General features: G+C 37.7%; 3 protein-coding genes across 3 annotated transcripts; 1 reads left to right on the forward strand and 2 right to left on the reverse strand.

Annotated features, from left to right (window-relative positions):
* Positions 1-1,710: 1,710 nt before the first annotated feature.
* On the reverse strand, positions 1,711-10,294 carry LOC111810661 (anaphase-promoting complex subunit). The gene is made up of 21 exons (XM_023697404.2): positions 10,091-10,294; positions 9,751-10,008; positions 9,450-9,609; positions 9,157-9,278; positions 8,605-8,851; positions 6,992-7,169; positions 6,833-6,911; positions 6,647-6,732; positions 6,122-6,251; positions 5,951-5,983; positions 5,524-5,772; positions 4,778-4,855; positions 4,319-4,581; positions 3,994-4,053; positions 3,834-3,901; positions 3,514-3,619; positions 3,293-3,434; positions 2,932-3,030; positions 2,549-2,813; positions 2,360-2,427; positions 1,711-2,032 (listed from the first exon to the last, which is right to left on the reverse strand). Exons 2-21 carry the CDS (start codon positions 9,919-9,921, stop codon positions 1,871-1,873), a joined length of 2,766 nt encoding a protein of 921 aa, XP_023553172.1. The 5' UTR covers positions 9,922-10,008; positions 10,091-10,294; the 3' UTR covers positions 1,711-1,870.
* An 803-nt stretch (positions 10,295-11,097) lies between these two features.
* On the reverse strand, positions 11,098-13,568 carry LOC111810926 (large ribosomal subunit protein uL16). The gene is made up of 2 exons (XM_023697775.2): positions 13,411-13,568; positions 11,098-11,937 (listed from the first exon to the last, which is right to left on the reverse strand). The coding sequence occupies exon 2, from the start codon at positions 11,912-11,914 to the stop codon at positions 11,252-11,254; it is 663 nt and encodes a 220-aa protein (XP_023553543.1). The 5' UTR covers positions 11,915-11,937; positions 13,411-13,568; the 3' UTR covers positions 11,098-11,251.
* A 2,857-nt stretch (positions 13,569-16,425) lies between these two features.
* On the forward strand, positions 16,426-18,558 carry LOC111810489 (cationic amino acid transporter 8, vacuolar). Its single transcript, XM_023697197.2, has one exon. It carries the CDS (start codon positions 16,571-16,573, stop codon positions 18,356-18,358), a length of 1,788 nt encoding a protein of 595 aa, XP_023552965.1. The 5' UTR covers positions 16,426-16,570; the 3' UTR covers positions 18,359-18,558.
* The last annotated feature ends 1,006 nt before the right edge of the window (positions 18,559-19,564 follow it).

Here is a 19,564-nt window from a genome sequence, read left to right on the forward strand (position 1 = left end):
TCTATATTAGATGACCTTCTTAAAATTTTCTTATGGTGCATGTAAGAGAACAAAACATACAAGGACCCGTGTTGGTATTAGAAAGCATGCTCATTGAATATTTAATTTTATTTAATTGATTGTAAATTAAGTAATTATCTAATAATTTATTAGAAAAAAAGACCCGATCAAAGTAATCATTATTTGACGCTATAAAATTAAAAATATTCTCGGAGCTAGCTTAGAAAAACAACACATCTCATCTTCAATGACGTCTTTCACAAGTACGAACAAAACGTCTTCAAGAATCTAAACAATAAAACAAAGTCGAGTTTCGAACTCTTACAACAAATTACCGTTTTAAGCATAGATAAAACAAGAACACGAAACCAGAAACGGACCCGACACAAATGTAATTATATTTTCACATTAGAGAGGGAAGAACAAATGTAAGCAGAAGAAGGGGAATTCAAAACAGTGTTACATGGTATGTCATGATCAATCGTCACAACCACAGCCTCCGCCACAGTCAGCGCCGCAGCCGGCACTGTCTCCACCATCGCTGCCGTGAGCGGCTGCAGCTTGTTTGGTTGGATGAGTGGCGTGTCCGAGCTCAACATCAGGGCATGTGGAGGGTCGTCTTGCAGCTTCCTTCTTCTTTGCACGGGTCTCAAGTGCATGAAGACAGCAAAGAATGAACAAACTGGATATTATAGGACTGCAGCTCAAAAGAACTATACCATAAACTTCCATTTTTAACGTTTTGGATCTCAATTTTCTCTGATTTGCTTTATACCAATGGTCAACTTCATGAGTGAAAAGAAATGCAAGTTTTTCTTCTCTCATTTGACTTTTGGTGTACAAGGAAACCACCTTGAAACTTCATTTCTTCCCAAGAATGAATATGGTGTTTCTCTTTTATGTGGATATAAGGAGGCGATCACGGTGTGCCGTGTGAGGCAAAAAGCTGACCGGGAGGTTACAATTCAAATATCTGCACATAACCCTGAAATATCTACATTAGTAGGTTATTGTTAGGAACCAGACTCTCTACAATGATATGATATTGTAATGGTATGATATTGTCTACTTTGAATATAAACACTCGTGGCTTTGCTTTAGGCTTCCCAAAAGGCCTCGTACTAATGTAGATGTATTCCTTATTTATAAACTCATGATCATTCCCTTAATTAACCAACGTGCGACTCCCCTCAACTCGAATAAAGTACACCATAGAGCCTCCTCTGAGGTCTATGGAGCCCTCGAACAACCTCCCCTTAATTGAGGTTCGACTCTGGAGCCCTCGAACAATGTACATCCTTTGTTTGACACTTGAGTCACTTTTAACTATACTTTTGAGGGATCCCAATTTCTTTGTTCGACATTTGAGGATTCTATTGACAATGCTAAGTCAAGGGCATGACTCTGATGCTATGTAAGGAACCCGGCTCTCCACAATAGTATGATATTGTCTACTTTGAGCAATAGCTCTCATGGCTTTGTTTTGGCTTCCCCAAATTGTCTAATAGCAATAGAGATGTATTCCTTATTTATGAACTCATGATCACTCCCTCCCTTAATTAGCCAATGTGCGACTCCCTCTCAACAATTATGTGGTGAGAAAGGAAAAGACAACACAACACTAATTTGCGTCGAGAGAAGCGGAACATGTAAAATGTGTGCTCCAGCTTCTCCCGACGCCTAATGAACTTTTTCCAACACAACTTCGCATCGAGAAAGATCTAGATAAGATTACTTCTTTTTTGGCATTTTGGGAATCACATTTTGTCAATAACTCGGGTAATTGTCAAGCTTCAACAAGAGGTTGTGGAATTTCTGTAAGAAATAAACATAAATGAATACATTACAGCATCAAGCATGGTACTTGTTGTCATGATACATTGAGCAGAGAACTGTCTGTTTCCTCAGGATTCTCGAGAGCCATAATATGTTTCTTGAAAGAATCTGCCGCTTCTTCCCTTTCATCAAGCCGCCCCAATTTGTCAAATACCATTGCCATTAAATAGAAAGCTTCGGCTGCCATTTCATGATACTTGGAGAGAACAACAGAGAAAGAGTCTACTGATCAATAACAGATAAACAAAAGGAATGCAAAGCAGAAGCATTGATGCTAATAAAGTTGCTACAATCAAACGCAAAATCTTCTGTTAAGTTTATTGATCTCTTTGAAATTTCTCAGTGCAATGATCTCTAAATACAAGATTTTCAAATATGGCATGACAAGAACATGTATTTTTTGCACATTCGGGAGGGGTAACAAGAGACGGAAAATTCAATCGAGAAATTTGCGAAAGGTTAAATCGTTCTTCCTTCCTAATTGAAACTCTTAAAGTGCGTTCGTTTATAACTAGTAACATACCTCCAACAACTGAAGCTCTTCGGACGCTTGCTTCAAAGGATCCAACACAACCTCCGGGTCTTTAGAAACTGTTCGATGAGAAAATTCAGCCAAGACAAAGTTCATTTTTTGAAGTATGGTTCTATAAGGGGAAAATGAAATATTGCAGGTAAGAATTTCTAAGAACGATTACGACCATGTCAGGAGTACCTGAAAAGCTTGGACTACAGAGGTAGCATTTCGCTTCGACTATAAAAGCACGAGCTCGGAGCTCCAAACCTCCATGACCAAGAATCATCGGGAAAGCTCCATGTAAAAGATTCAAAGCCCTTTTTGAATGGCTAGGCCCAAGTGAGAGCCATAACTCGGCAATTGTCAGAGTGGCTGATGCTTTTAGAAGATCAAGGTTAAATGACTGGCAAAAGGAAAGGCTTGCCAAAGCATAAGGAAGACCTACAACAGCATTGCCTGATTTCTGGAGGGAAGGGAGTCAATAAGGACTTTATACTGGCTTATGAAAAGAAAATGAACGCACACAATTTATTTTCTTATCACAAAATGGTGGTTAAAAAACACACGATCTTTAAGTTTACCTTGTGTATTTCAGCCAGCAAAAGAAGAACAGAAGCATTCTGGACCTGTAGATTATATTTATAACACAAACAGAAAAGGGAGTGTGCTACACGAGCTGCCTGCAAGAATAATAACAATAATAGTCACTTCTAAGGCAATTTAGGGAGAAAGAAATCAAGAAATTGAGAGATATGTCATAAAATAAGCTGTGCTACTGTTTTTCCAAAGAATTGGATATCTTTTCCATATAACTTCCCCAATACAAGAACTATAGAATTGATGTTCGCAAAATAATATGATATGTTCCTACAATTTGCTGAAACAGAACTATTTCTACACAACCAAACATGGAAACATCAGCTTAGTTTCAGAAGTTCTAACCTCACTGAACTGGTTTGCTGCAAGCAATGTTCGAGCATGACGAAAACTCGCCTCTGTCTTCAGATCCAAATCCACACCAGTAACAGATGAGGCTAGAACCCCAATTTCATTACAAGCCTGCTGGGCAAGCTTCAAACAACCTCTAATGGAAGGATACGAAAAATTTAGTAAAGGTAATAACTAGGCAAACGGTAAATAATCATCATATCACTAGAGATTACCTGTGTAGAGCATGCTCGTGAACGAGCTGTAACTTTAATAGTAAAATCCGTGACTTTGAGAGCGATAAGAACTTCTCTTCTGCTACTTTAAGTGCACTAAAGGCCTCTGTTAAAGGAAAAGCACAGAGTTATAAATCATGAGCACCATATGCACCTCATGGTACGGGAGAGCATGTCCAAGTGTCAGTTTGTTCGTGCATGTGCAATCACAAAGCAGGAGGGGGTGGCTAAGCTACCTTGCCAACATAATGGTAACTTGATGCCTTATTACAGGTAGAGAAATAGTAAATGAAATGTGTCAATGAAGCATTTTCCCTGACCTTTGTATCCTTTAAAAATTGCCAAATGTTGTATGAGTTTCACATACGCCAATGATGCATCAGATGAACTATATGACCCCAAAAAGAAACGAAAGGTCTTTAACAATTTTAATGAAGAATAATTTAGAATATTAAAAATACCTTATAAGTTAGAAATTACCTTGATGCGTCTGCAAAACAAGTTGCATAAAGAAGGGCGTTTATTCGTGCAAGAGGAGCACTGAAATGGCCAGGGCAGAAAAATGGTCAGGCAGCAAAACAATTGCAGACTGAATAATTATTTCGAGGGATTGGGGAACAAACAGGAAGAGAAAATTAAAATAACACAGAATTGCTAAAATTAAATTCAATTACAACCAGTAGTTAAAATTAAAGTACGGGAGCAGAGATAATAATCTGAGTTTTGCAATTTGATCTACAAAATATACAAACACGCACACGCACACAAAAGTACTATAAGAGAGAGAGGCCCTTGTTAAGATCACCTGCCATATAGCTCAGCGGCACTTGCTCGTAACAAGTATGAAGAGCCTAATAACTGTAAGACAGATCCAGGAATTGAGGTGGGTTGTGCAAAAAATGGTAATTCACTCGAGTTATTCCCCGATTCAGGGTCTCTAGACAATACATGTGAACCCGCAGGCTTTTGTAAATTCTTAAGCCATGTAGTGCTAAAGGATCCATCTGTTGTCTTTGTAGAACTTTCAGTGCCATATTGACAAATTAAATGATTACTCAACCTTAGCTCCTGTCAGAATTAAATGCAAGTATCAGAATAAAATAGAAAATAATATCCTCCTCAATAGATATAGACACACACATAAATCTACATGAAGATAATCCTTTTTTCCATTTAAATAAATAAATAAATAATGAAAATAATAATTTAAACAAAGTATCTAGTAATGGAAACAATGAAAGATAATCATTGTGTTAAACGTTACCTTACAGACACTTATTGGAGAAGTTCTAAGCTTTGAAGAAGCTCTTGGACCAAATGACAGAAGAGGTCTTTGCACATGCTGCAAATAATTTACAACCCGCCAATAGTTAATGAATAAGGAGATTTCCCTACTCTCTCAGTACGTTCAACATGAATAAGTAAGCACTGATTTTTTTCAGTCATAGCACACAGCAGACAGGTATAAGGAATCCACACTGTTTCAGTGAATCAGAAAAAACAATCCCCACTAGCAATCAATAAAACTAGTATTTGGACTTAACAGTAGCCAACAACCGAATAAATAGGGTGTCCTGTTTTTTTTTTTTTTTTCCTATCCCGGAAATGTTGGGAATGTACTCGTAGAAAAATAACTTTTAAGAAATATCTCTCAAGTCTGCTTTATTTTCCTTATCTTTCAGAATTCCTCCAGTGTGGTTGCAACCCAAAGAAAATAATACAATTTAGTCAGTTTGGCCAAGTAGGGTCAGTCAATTCAGTTTTATGTTAATTTTTAAAAGAACAAAAAATTTAGTTATTCGGTCGGTGTTAGTTTTGGTTGGCTTAGTCGGTTAAAGTGATTTATAGTTGGTTTCAGTTGGTTTAACTGGATTTTTTTGGAGGTTGTTTTGGTTTTTGAAAGTCATAAAGGCAGAAGCATGAGGTGAACTGGTAATACCAATACGCAAACCATGTGTACAAAATAAACATAAATTAACAGAAAGAATCTATAAAATGCAAAGTTGTTACCATCAAATGAAATTTAGCCATAGCAAGATGGTTGGAGGCTACTAATCGTTTCAACTTCAAACTTTCAGCTCTTCTTAGAGACTCCGTCAAAAGCACAAACAATTGTTGTTGGACAGATAGTGAAATTCCCATGCTCATTAAAGGTGAATAGGATGACCCGAGTATTCCACTAGTGCGTGAGAAACCACTTTCAGATAACAAATTTCCTATAGCTGCTAAGGTATATGTGAGGCATGTATCGTTGCTTTGCTGCAAAGAATATTCGAAGTTTAGATATGATCATGCCTTTAAATATCTATCTCATATAGAGAAGTCAAAGATTCACTCCGAAATTATCTAAGTGAATTCATTAGTTTGTTCTTTAGAGCTCCAAGACTATTTCCTCCATATCAATACTTAGAGAATCATAAATGCAAATGAAATTTACCTGTTGCGATACATGGACTGCTTCAGTCAAAACCTGACGATTATCCAAAAAAACAAAACGAATAACTATTAGTTAACTAGAGCAACATAAAATATTCATTTGCTAAAATTCTAGCCTCGTGATTAGAGAAGATACTTGAATATTGGTAATTGGTGGAAAAGAGAAACTGACCTCTAAAGCTTGCTTTGGATGCCCGAAGTGAACATGCATCATCCCTAAACATAATAAAGCAATTTCATATCTACCAAAGCTGTTGCAGCCAGATCCAGGAGGGACAAAATCAAATCCTTCAGTCCCTGCACTTTTGTGGCAAAAGTCAAGGGAAAGAAATAAGAAAAAAGTTCGGACATAGTAATCAAATGCTGTTTGATACATACTCCACCCCCCCCCCCCCCCCCCCCCAAAAAAAAAAAAATGTTTCATTGCATCCTTTTTAATAATTGAAACTCCCCGTCATTTATATACTTCTCCCCCATCCCCTAGCCTTCATTCTGACAGACGACAGTATGTCCAAAGGCTAGAAGGTGAGAAAAGATAACAGAAGAGCAATGTGAAAGAAAATGTTCATTTTATTGATAATAGTTCTCCATATTAAACAATGCATTATATCTCTTCACTCAAAGGAAAGAGTGATCATATTGGCTAGGGAAATCATCAACTAACCTATGAAAGGAAAAGGCATTGTTAGTTGCTTACCTGTAGTCGAAATAGCGGTGGACATTTTCCAAAGCAGAAAAATAATCATCATGAGAAAGGGTGTTCAAATAACGCAGAAAGTGAACCTGCATCCGATTTCAACCGAGATAAATAGGGCAGTTCACATGTTAAAAGAAATCTAATATAGTAAATAATCATGAAAATATTGGAAAAAGATTCAATTACTCGATGGAGTTCAGGTGCCATTTTTTGGAGCTGTTTAAGAACCATTTCAAAAGCATTCAGAGAAAATAAGCTTCCAAGCCTGCACCAATTTTTAAAATTCGATTAGTGTTATAGCAAGGAACAACATTTTCTGGGTTGATTAAGCATATTTACTCTTACTTTTCAATTGTTTCAGCTTGTGCATCTAAGTAGCCTTGCATCTGCCAATTTGTCCTCAGGAATGCACCACCACTGGGATCCATATCTCTCGAGGTATTGCAAAGATTGTGAGAGTAGGAAAAAGCTTCTTTAGCTTTATTGCTAGTTTTGCACTTCGGGAAAGAAGGAACATCAACATCTGTAATTTTGAGAAATACAGATTAATACCTATGATAAGAAGCTTAAATTATTTAATTCTATGGGAAATTTGAGGAGTTGCAAAAATTAGTAGCCACTTCCATAAGATTGTGAGAGAGTTGGGGCATCTCAGATTAAGTTTATGTATGCGGGGAAGCTAATGGGTCTGCAGACCCTAAGTAGTTGATGATATAAGCACCGAAACTCAGCCCTCTCAAATGTATGAGAATTTTATAACCATTTTCTTCCTTATAGCTTAATTCAGTACTAAATTGGTGTAAATTTGAGCCAAGTCATAATTACATATGGACTTGGCAAGAAGATGTAGAAAGGAAACAAAAAAAATTGAGATGATCCCAAAAAAAAAATCCAGCTTGTCTCTTCTCCATTGAAGATTCTACTATTCCCTTCAAATCAAAGCCTCTAAAGAATAGAATTCACAGCATTAGACCATAAGATACCAGTTTTATCTTTGAAGGGACCACCTGCAGTAAGCTGGAACCTAAAAGAAGGCATTAGTATCGTTCTTCTTTGAAGGAAACAAAATATAGTAAGGACCAAAATGATGAGAACATATCAAATATCCTTACTTACAAAGTATAGTAAGGACCAAAATATCGTTCTTCTTTGAGAGAACCGAATTGGCAAGAGTTGACCTCCCTCTTCTTTGAGGGCAAATGTTGAGAACATATCAAAAGAATTAAATTTCTCATAAGCTGACAACTTAGGATTAGGTTTTGGGGTGTTTAATATGTTAGTCAAACATGCAATACTAAGTTCAAATCCTTGCGGCATTTCTTCCTATGTGCGTTTTGTTATTTCACATATTGATTCTCAAGACAAAGGGTTCTAAATTAGACTAAAGGATTACATTTATCCTAATCCAACCGTTCACTAACTTTAATCTGGTCAAGGCATTGAGCTCAAGTTGAGGTTTTCCTCCTCTTACCTGTATATTTTTTCTTACACGACAAAATAGACTGCTTGTACAGGAAACCAAAATTTTGAAGCAGAAGGCCTTTTGATGGAGCTTACAAAAAGCCGTCCAAACAAAAGCATAGAGCAACAATGCTATAATACACAAAAGAATTTAAGAGAGCAAAGAACCTAAAATTTTAAAGCAACCCAAAGTTGGTTCCCGATGAAATTTGTTTCCCTTTTTTCATCTAAAAGTTAACTAGTTCCTCCAAAACCAATTTTGCTATAGCAGTAATGTACATCATTCCCCACTATAACACGTGGGAAAGATATGAATGAGTGAAGACGAAGGAATCAATAAATGGAAACAAAAAAAATGATAAATAGAGTTTAAACTCTCGAGAAAATTATTCGAATGACATAGAAATATTTGCGATCATTTATACACATGGTTTATTTAATTTTCCAAGTTGTCTTTTCATATAAAGAACCAATGAGTAAACAACATGTGCCTGTACCTTCAACCAATCCAGAAAGTGCTTCGGACATATGGAAATGAAAAGAAATGCCCTGAGTGCTCCTTTTTTTTGCTTCAATTTCTTCATTAACCTTTTCAAAAACAAGATTCTCCAGGTCCATATTTTCATATTCCGGCAATGTCTCCAAATCATTCCTAGTATCATCTACTTCAGATGCTCCATAGGAACAACTTGAAAGAGTTTCTTTGCTATACATTCCTATATTTGTCAGAAGATGGCAAACACCCTGCATTGAATTTTCAGAAATGACCATCCAACTTGTAAAGCAACACTAAAACCCAAGTTCAAAATATTTTTATATTCAAAGAAATTGCTATTAAAAGCAAACGATGCAGGAGATATTGCGTAACGAAAAGGTAAAAAACAAAAACAAAACAAAACAAAACTCAAAGAGGGAAATGTTCTTATCGTCATTTACTCCATGGCTCCTATTTCTCACTGGAAACACCAACCGTTGCAGTAAACCGGTTTCCGAAACATTAACAAGTGAAGGGGGTACTAACTATGAAGACAGTAAGTAAACTAGAGTACCTCAAATGATAATACATTGAAGGCAAGAACACAGCGACGAAGGAACATTCCTAAGTTGCTGTTGGGGTCCAAAACGATCTGGTCATCTTCCATGACACCCGAATCCGAACCTCCAAGGATTCCTGAATAAATCGAGATTTTAACTTCTTTAGTGAGATGCAAGGTTGGTGAATTGAGAAAACAAGAAACTAAATCATACAATGAAAGAGAGTAATATTGGCCATACATTAGAACTTAAAGAAGACAAAAAATAAGTTTGGGTGAGAAATGAATGAGGGGTTTGCAGAACTAACCTCGCATCTCATTAAAGAAGTTAAACAAATCATCAGGGGAGGCTAGAGATGACAGCCTACTTGTTAAATGATCAATCAACCAATGATCCAGCAAGCCACCAACTTCCCTTAATTGATTTATGAGCTCTTCAAGTTTTGGTTCCAAAATATCATCGCAAGACTGGAAAACAAAACATGCCACTACATAACATCTAAACAAGCATATATACTACCACCAACAGGCATTCACTGGAAACATGAGCATGATTATGAAGGTAAGGACTAAGAATTGCAGAGTTTAATGTTGACACTAGTAAAGTACCTTAGTGAGAGCCAACAAGAACAGACCAAGACGATTATGCTGAGCTACTGATGAAAAAGAAAAAGGTACTGAGGTTTTAGCCTGCGGAGCAAATATTTGTAGCAGTATGCAGACAGAAACTTTGTGCGGCGTAACCGCGAATCCCCCTAGCGATTTGAAAATCCCAACCATTTTAGAGCAAAATTCTCCGGTTCTCTCTGCCTCGTTGATGCGAATCTCTTGAGACAATTCAAAGCATTTCTAATCCAGCTGCACCATCTACATCCACCACCAAAATCTCCACGGTAATACTCACTGAAAATGATAACGAAGAAGTTCAGAACTCAAATGCGAGTTATACCTTAAGAGGTCTAGCTTGGAAATGGATAGGGACCGATGGGGCTATCAGGTGCAGAATATTGCCTTGAGAGGTGAGATGAAGCTTATGAAAGCTAATTTTGGTGTTCGGAACGAACCAGACCGCCGGAGAGAGTGGAGAGGGGACGGCGCGGCGGGAAGGAAAGAGAAGAGTAGGAGGAGGGAGAAAGGAGAGAGACAGTTTTCAAAAAGAAAAAATTGTGAAATTACAATTTTGGGTTCTTACGTAGCCAATTTCAATTTCATCCCTATTATTTTAAAAAATTTCAATTTAGTCCCTAGGTTCGATTTTATCTTTATACTTTAAAATTTTAATTTTAGCTTTTTATTTTAGTTCGACAATATATTAGAACAACTTTTGATGTTTTAGACACGGTAATTAAATTACGCTCGGATTAATAGTAAAAAATAGAAGAGAACCTTTGAGTCGAAAATGGTTCACGGACCCATTGTTGAAATTTGAGTTAGGATATGGAGACTAAATTGAAAATATTAAAATCATACGAACTAATATGGAAAGAACTTGAAACCGTAAAAACCAAATTGAAACGAAACATACGAATTTTTTAAAAGTGATTCATATGGTTTAACACAAAACAATCACGTGAACAGAGAGCTACCAAGCATGGTGAGCTCAAGTGAGTCAGCTAGAGAACATCAAACTCAAACGCGCAAGCTTCTTGCCTTGAGTGCCCCATACTTTTAGGGCAGCAATCAATCTTTTTCCACTGTCTCAAGATTTCGTTACGTATCACACAGTCGACACCGTTGTCTAACAGGTCTATCTAATCAATCATCCTCTAAGCTCTCTACTCCCGAGATTTTGTTAGGGATCGCACGGTCAACTACATCAACAAGTTAGGGTACAGTCTACCAGACAAACAGATCTCAACAATCTTTTGAAACATTACAATAAGCTCTTATCAGAAAAAATATGGTTAAACCCCAACCCATTCGTAACATCACGATAGACACTACAATAGCAACCAATTGGTTAAGTTGAATCGAATTATGAACCAAACGAGTTTATAATCATTGGAGAAGCTTCAGAAGACTCAAATCTAGTAGGATAGAAGATAAAACAACATAAAAAGGAAGCTCAGTTCGATTCCAAATAATTTAAACAAGAAAACAAATGACCAGTCTATGCAGTTTGAGATAGAAAAGCTCTTCCAGGCTGACGGTTAGCAAGAGGCCCATGGCAACCAAGAAGCTTTGCGTTAACGCCATCAGGAAGAATCTTGTTCTCTGCCTTGTACTTCAGATACTCAGCTCGGCTGAATTTAGTGAACCCCCACTTCCTGCTTACAATGATCTTCTGACGACCAGGAAACTTGAACTTAGCTCGGCGGAGAGCCTCCTGCGCATTCTGTCCGTTGTTGTCCTTGCAGCGAACCGAAAGGAGAACCTGACCGATGTCCACCCTCGCACAAGTTCCTAGTGGTTTGCCAAATGCACCTCTCATACCAGTTTGGAGCCTATCAGCCCCAGCACACGAAAGCATCTTGTTAATACGTAGAACATGGAACGGGTGAACCCGAACCCTCAAATGGAACGCATCCTTCCCAGCAAACTTGGTCATATACTTATTGCAGGCAATCCTAGCTGCTTCCAAAGCCTCACTTGACACATTTTCTTTCTCCCAACTCACAAGGTGGACACAGAATGGAAATTCATCAACTCCTTTCCTTTTCATGCCAACATCATAGATCCTAATCTTGGGATCGGGGACACCACGACAAAATCGTGACTTGGGGTATGGTTTGTTTTTAATCTGTCGGTAACACCTAGCCGGTCTTCTCCCCATTGCAAGCGTGCTCAAACTGAAACCTGCATAGTTGTACAAAAATATAACGTCACGTAAAAGTTAACTGGATAATGTCCAAAACTAGATGGCTAATTGAAATTGCTCCCAAATCTCGTGTAACAGTCCAAGCCCAAGCCCACCGCTAGCAATTATTATCCGCTTTGCCTCGTTACGTATCACCCTATCGCCGTTAACCTCACAGTTTCAAAATGCTGTCTACTAGGGAGAGGTTTCCACACCCTTATAAGGGAGACTTCGTTCCTCTCTCCAACCAATATAGGATCTCACAATCCCCACCCCCTTGGGAGCCTAGGGTCCTCGGCACATCACTCGGTGCCTAGATCTGATACCATTTGTAATAGCCCAAGCCCACCGCAATCCCCACCCCCTTGGGGGTCTAGCGTCCTCGTGGCACATCGCTTGGTGTCTGGCTCTAATACTATTTGTAACAGTTCAAGCCCACCACTAGCAAATATTGTTCGCTTTGGCCCGTTACATATCGCCGTCAGCCTCACGGTTTTAAAAAACATCTACGAGGGAGAGATTTCCACACCCTTACGGAATGTTTTGTTCCCCTCTCTAACTGAGGTGGGATCTCACATCTCATGAACATCCCTCACCCAGTTCTCAAAACCTATCCTATTTCCCTTTCCATGAACATCAAAATGCTGCACCCAGTATAACCTCATTACTTAGACAATAGATGAAAGCGTCTACTAGGGAGAGATTTCTACACCCTTACGGAATGTTTTGTTCCCCTCTCTAACTGAGGTGGGATCTCACATCTCACGAACATCCCTCACCCAATTCTCAAAACCTATCCTATTTCCCTTTCCATGAACATCAAAATGCTGCACCCAGTATAACCTCATTACATAGACAATAGATGAAAATTCAGCTTAGGAGATTTAAATCCAGATGTAACTCAAAATCACTAAACCTTCAACAATTGAAGTTATAACCAATAGGACTTGTACAGAAAAGGTCAGGCCAGTTTTTTTGGCCACTAAACATAAGAAATAATGAACAGAGAATAAATCAGACAGCAGTGTTGTAAATCATACAGACATATCCTTGAAACTCGGCACAACTACACTTAGCCGCACCAGGAGAACAGTAGGATATGCCCGATTATCATAAGTACCTGCTTCAATCATCATCTTCTCCTCGTTCTTAATTTTATAACACAGAAGCAACCATCTAAAGTTGTTGAAACTAATTATAGATCATTATTGACGCTAAATGGATTCAAATAGCCCTAAACCAACAATACAATCATCTCCCAATCTTAAGTAGACATTACCCTGAAATGCTCCTAATCAAATGAACGCTTTATGGCTCAACACACCTCATGAACTTTCCTCTGTTTCAGATAAAAACTAATCTACGATTTCCCGAATGCAACATTAGCACTAACAACAGCTAGTTTTCGGGTTCAGCAACCAGCAAGCATCAAAATTACGACCGAAATAAAGAAGAAAAAGTAGTGTTCGTACCACCAAAGCAGCGATTGAGAGATAAGTTGTGGAAGCGGCGGCGACGCGACGAGATTCAGCGCCTAAAATGGTTGTTAACCCTTTTTATAGCAGATTTGGACGCAGAAATTGGGCCAAATACTCCTTTTTCAACCGTGAAATTTGTCAACAAAAATTGGCTGCTTGAACAACAAGTTTGTCCAACCTAATTCATTTCACACTCCAAGGATTGATTTCTAATTGAATTTGAGTTATATTTGGTTAATTTTTGTTTAAATATTATTATTTTTAAACATTTTATAAAATTGATAAGATTTTAAAAATTTTATTAAAAATCACTAATTATGAAATAAAGCGTAAAAATAAAATTACAGTTGATGGTGTAACATGATAAAATTAAATTATAATGTTTAGTTAAGTTTAGGGTAAAATGTGATGAAATTAAAAGTTTGGGTTAAAAATTGATATTAGGGGTGTACATATAACCCAACAACTCAGACTATCCCACCCTGAATTATAGGGGTTGGGTTGGGTTGGATTAGTCTTTTGGATTGGGTTGGGTTGGGTTGTTTTCTCTGAATCTGAAGTGACTCGGTTCGGTCTTTGGTTTATAGGATAAAAAACTCGGGGTTGACTTGAAATCGAATAAAACTTACAAATAACATTGAGATATCGTGTGTAAAGGTCTGTCAGAGTGGCAATTCGGGTTTACGGAGAACCCAACCCAAAAACAGAGGGTTGGGTTGGGTTGTGAAAATTTTTGGGTTGGATTCTCACCAATCCAACCAACCCGAAGCTTTGGGTTGAGTAAAAAAAAATCTTCCAACCCAAACCAATCCAGACCATGTACACCTCTAATTAATACCACAAATTTAAAAATAAAAATTATTATTTTAATTGATTATAGTTTAAATTTATTAGTGGGATTTCACTCATAACCGACTCTCTCCCCCACACGTTTGCAGGCGTCGTTTGCAGTGACGCCTGCAAACGTGTGAAGTAATATTCTATATTTACTTTTTTTTAAATAAGTGTTTTTCTAAATAGTTAAGAATATTTTAAATGACTATTTCGAACATTTTTTACAAAAGTCGGGGTTTTCATATGAGTTTTGACCTGGACTTTGGAGTTAAGTTCATCTATATAAAATATGAAAGCTCACCAAATTTGGTATCAATTAGATACTCGACCTACGTTGCATGGGGTTGTATGACTACTCATCAAATTAAATTCCACGTAAAAAATATTGAAAATGTCTATTATTTCAAATTGTTTTCGAACGCATTTATTCGATCATGTTTTCTAAAACATTTCTTTCAAAGGTGATCCAAGACTCGATTATACGTCAAGGTTGTCCGCAAAGTTCGACTTCCATACGATTGCTAGTTTGGAATAGAACAGATATGACTGGAAAATAATTTTCCTTTTTAATATCTAACATTTAATTTATAAATTAATAAATTGATTAAAAATTTGTTTATTTCGTCACATTCACAATATTTTACCTTTGTATATATATATATTAACGATTTAATTTGTTTAAAATTATTGTTTAGAAATTAAATAAGTCTTATCTTTTAATGTTTTATTAGGAAATTTCCAACATTTCTTTAAATTTTTGTGAAATATGTGATTTTTCCTAAAATGTTGGTTGATATATCTGGAAATTTGACGTTTTTCTCCTATTTTTTCCCCTCACAAATGATTAATTACCAAACATAGCCCTTCAAATTTAAATTTTAATTATTTGCCCATCTCAGACTTTGTGTGTACAAATTTCATTACTCGATCTCATAGATATTGTTCGTTTTAGCTCGTTAGGTACTGTGGTTTTAAAACGTGTGTACTGGATAGAAGTTTCTATACCTTTGTAAGGGGACCTAATAGTCTTTCCCTTTAAGAGTCCACCATCTTCACTAGCACACTGCTTTGTAAGTGCCTAGATCCACCGCTAACAGATATTGTGTTCTTTGGGCTTTTCCTTTCGAGCTTCCCCTCAATGCTTTAAAATGCGTCGGCTAGGAGAAGGTTTCCACACCCGTGGTTTGTTCTCCTCTCCAACCAAAGTGGGACATCACAATCCACCCAAAGAGGACAATATGTGCTAGCGGTGGATCTGGGTCGTTACAAATGGTATCAGAGCCAGACACCGGACGATGTGCCAGCTTTCTCACTGTTCCTGAAGGGGGTAGACACGAGGCGGTGTGCCAGTAAGGACGCTGGCCCCAAAGGGGGGAGGGGTGGATTTGGGAGCGGTCCCACATTGATTGGAGGAAGGAAAAAGTGCCAGCGAGAACGCTGGGCCTCGAAGGGGGTGGATTGTGATGTTCCACATTGATTGGGGAGGAGAACAAACCACCATTTATAAGAGCGTGGAAACCTTCCCTTAGCAAACGTGTTTTAAAGTGTTGAGGGGAAAGCCAAAGAGGACAATATTTTGTAACGGTGGATTTAGGTCATTACAGCTTCATTTTGACCCGTTATGCATCACTGTTAGCCTCACAGATTTAAAACAAGTCTAATAAGGAGACATTTTTACAATCTTATAACAAATGTTGTTTCGTTCTTTTCTCCAACCGACCTGGGATCTCAAGTTAAATAACTCGGGTTTAGAGTTACTTAGATTATCAATATTTTCTACATTTTTTTTATTGTACTATGCTATTGAAATTATATTAGATATTATTTATATATATAAAAAAAAAAAGGAATTTCAATCTCCCAATTATAGGGAATAACTAACTACTAATTGACTTGGTCGGAGGGATAAGAAATTATTATTTTAAATTATTTTTGTTGTTTTTTTAAAAAATTATAATTTTCTTTGCGTTAAATAATAATGATTTTACAGATTAATTATCAAAATTTTAAATGGTAATTGATGAAATTATATTGAGAAAATAATGTAGATGAAATATAGACCAGATTCAAAATAAAATGGGCAAACCGGTAATTTTGCCAAAAAAGTGGGCCAAATCGAAAATTATTTTAATAATTAAAAAATAATCCATATTTTAAGCGTGAGGAAAATTAAATAATTTTTTTTTTCCTGAAAAAAAGAAAATAGTTTATTTTTTTTATTTAAATATACAAATTGGATATTTTTCATCACCAATCAGCGATCCTTCTCGTAATCAGTCAAATCAAACTTCAATCCATCTTCACCGACAATCTCGCCGGCATGGACGAACCCACGACAGAGCCACCACATGAACCGCCGCCGTCGGTGGAAAGAAGTTACTGGAGGAGGTGGAGCAAGCAAGACATTTTTCCAGAAGAGTCATTCCGGGACTGTTCTTCGTACAAATATGCTTTGTCGCAAACGTGTTCTCGCCTTAAGGACCGTTTATTGGACCGTTCCTCCGACGCTAATGAGCTCTTCGAACTTCCTAAGGTCAGCGAAGTCGGGATGAAGAAATGTCTCACTTGGTGGGACTTGATTTGGCTTGCTTTTGGCTCTGTTGTTGGTTCTGGTATTTTCACGATCACTGGCCTCGAAGCTCGCGATGATGCTGGACCTGCAATTGTGGTCTCTTACGTAGTTTCGGGGATCTCTGCGTTGCTCTCTGTCTTCTGTTATACTGAATTCGCTGTTGAAATTCCCGTGGCCGGAGGTTCCTTCTCGTTTCTTCGCATCGAATTGGGGGATTTTATTGCGTTTATCGCCGCGGGGAATATCTTCTTGGAGGCGATTGTTGGTGCGGCTGGACTCGGGCGGTCTTGGTCTTCCTATTTTGCGAGTATGATCAACACTGATAACCCTGATTTTCTTCGGATTAAGGTGAATTTCTTGTCGGAAGGGTTTAATCTTCTTGATCCAATTGCTGTTGTAGTGCTTCTTGTTGCTAATGGTATTGCTATGAGTGGAACGAGGAGGACATCTTTCTTGACATGGATAACTTCTGTGCTCAGTACTTTCCTAATTTTCTTTGTGATTGTGGTTGGATTTATGAGAGGGAAATCTTCAAATTTGGTACCCTTTTTCCCTTTTGGTGCGAAGGGTGTTTTTCGAGCTGCAGCTGTTGTTTATTGGTCTTATACTGGATTTGATATGGTGGCCACCATGGCTGAGGAAACCAAGCAACCTTCAAGGGATATACCGGTGGGATTGATTGGATCCATGTCTATGATCTCTGTGATCTATTGCTTGATGGCCTTGTCATTAACAATGCTGCAAAAGTATACGGAGATAGATAGGAATGCAGCCTTTTCCGTTGCATTTGATAAAATTGGGATGACATGGGCTAAATACTTAGTTAGCATAGTTGCTATCAAGGGAATGACTACAAGCTTGCTGGTGGGATCTATGGGGCAAGCTCGCTACACCACACAGATTGCTAGAGCCCATTTGATTCCACCCCTTTTCGCCTTGGTTCACCCGAAAACGGGAACTCCCGTATATGCTACACTTTTGACGACCATAACTAGTGCAATTGTTTCATTTTTCTCTAGTTTGGATGTCTTATCAACTGTTTTTTCATTCAGCACACTTTCCATTTTTATGCTTATGGCTGTTGCATTACTTGTAAGGAGGTACTATGTTAAGGACACAACACCAAGAAGCGATTATATCAAGTTTCTGATTTTGTTGTTTCTGATCTTTGGTTCTTCTATAGCATTGACAGTAGTTTGGAATTTGGATAGGCAAGGATGGATAGAATATGTTGTGCCTGCCTCTATTTGGTTCCTTAGCACGTTGGCTATGTCGTTCCTTCCCAAGTACCGATTGCCGAAAGTTTGGGGTGTCCCTCTTGTTCCCTGGCTCCCATCACTGTCTATAGGGATGAATCTTGCTCTTATTGGATCTTTGGGTCGCGTGGCGTTCTTAAGGTTCTTCATTTGTAGCGCAGTAATGCTTCTGTACTATCTGTTCGTTGGCCTTCATTCCACATATGATGTAGCTCATCAAGATGGCTTGGGATCCCAAAATGAGGAGAGAAAAGAGAACGCTAGTAGGGTGGTATGTTAGATGTTGCATTATTTTAAACTGTAAATAGCATTCTGATTCTCGATTGCTAAGATGTCCATTTTCGGCTTTTCTTCGACTACAAATGTATGTTCTTTTGTTGGTTAGCAAGATGAGTCAGTTCTAGTAGGATAAGGAAATGTCATCTTGTGAAACACATGTTGTTTATGCAGATCTGTTCAATAATTTATGTTTCTGGTTTACTGGTTGAGGGTGTTTTCTGGGAATTATCTTACTCCCTGTGGAAGTATCTAATGTTCTTTACTTACTAATTTCAACAATTAAAGACATGTATGCTTGCATCTCTTATATGAACATATCTAGTAATTGGTAGAGGAACACACACACATACACAAGTTATTGTGATATCCCACATTAGTTGGGGAGGAGAACAAAATATCCTTTATAAGGGTGTGGAAACCTTTCCCTAGCAGACGCTTTTTAAAAACCTTGAGGAGAGGCCCGAAAAGGAAAATCCAAAGAGGACAATATTTGCTAGCGGTGGACCTGGGCCGTTTGAATTTATGTATGAAGTCCGATACCCTTTTACTTAGCTATCTATGCAGGCTTTTGTTTGCTTTGACGGTATATCGGACAGACGAGTTCAACAAACACGGGGGACGTTCGAGAACAATTTTTGGGTTACTGTTTTAATTAGACTAGTTTGACTAACTATTGCTGTATCTGTTCCCTCATCTGTAGTCTGTCATGAACTCTGTCAAGGTCTCACGTAAAGACTGGAGCTGATTGAGTCATGTTCATCTTCAACTCGAAACTATGCCTACAAGGATCAGGTATGATCTTTCTGCTCTCAGATTTCATTACATTCAGAGGAGTAGGAATTATTTTCTTAACTGTGGCTATTCATTGATGAGTTGAATGTGAAAACCTGCTTTATGTTGATGTGGTTTGTTCTTCTGGGTTCATCTATATAAATGTCTTCAAGCACTTGAAGTTAGGGATTGATTGGGTTCTCATAATGCTCTGATTAAGAACGATTATGTTTGCCTAGATAAGAGATTTGAGAAGCTTATGGGATTTGAATGAAAATTGGTTAAAGCTGTTTATATAAAAAGAAGAACAATTCTATCGGTTAGATTTTGAACTCCTTTCATTTTAGTTCTTAAACCTTGAACATTTTGGTTTTGACTCTAAATCTGCATACAGAGCCATTATAGTGTCTGTCACCAAAGGATTGTAGATCATTTG

This window comes from Cucurbita pepo, chromosome 14, assembly GCF_057944985.1.
Source record: "Cucurbita pepo subsp. pepo isolate OVF chromosome 14, ASM5794498v1, whole genome shotgun sequence".
Lineage (NCBI taxonomy): Eukaryota > Viridiplantae > Streptophyta > Magnoliopsida > Cucurbitales > Cucurbitaceae > Cucurbita > Cucurbita pepo.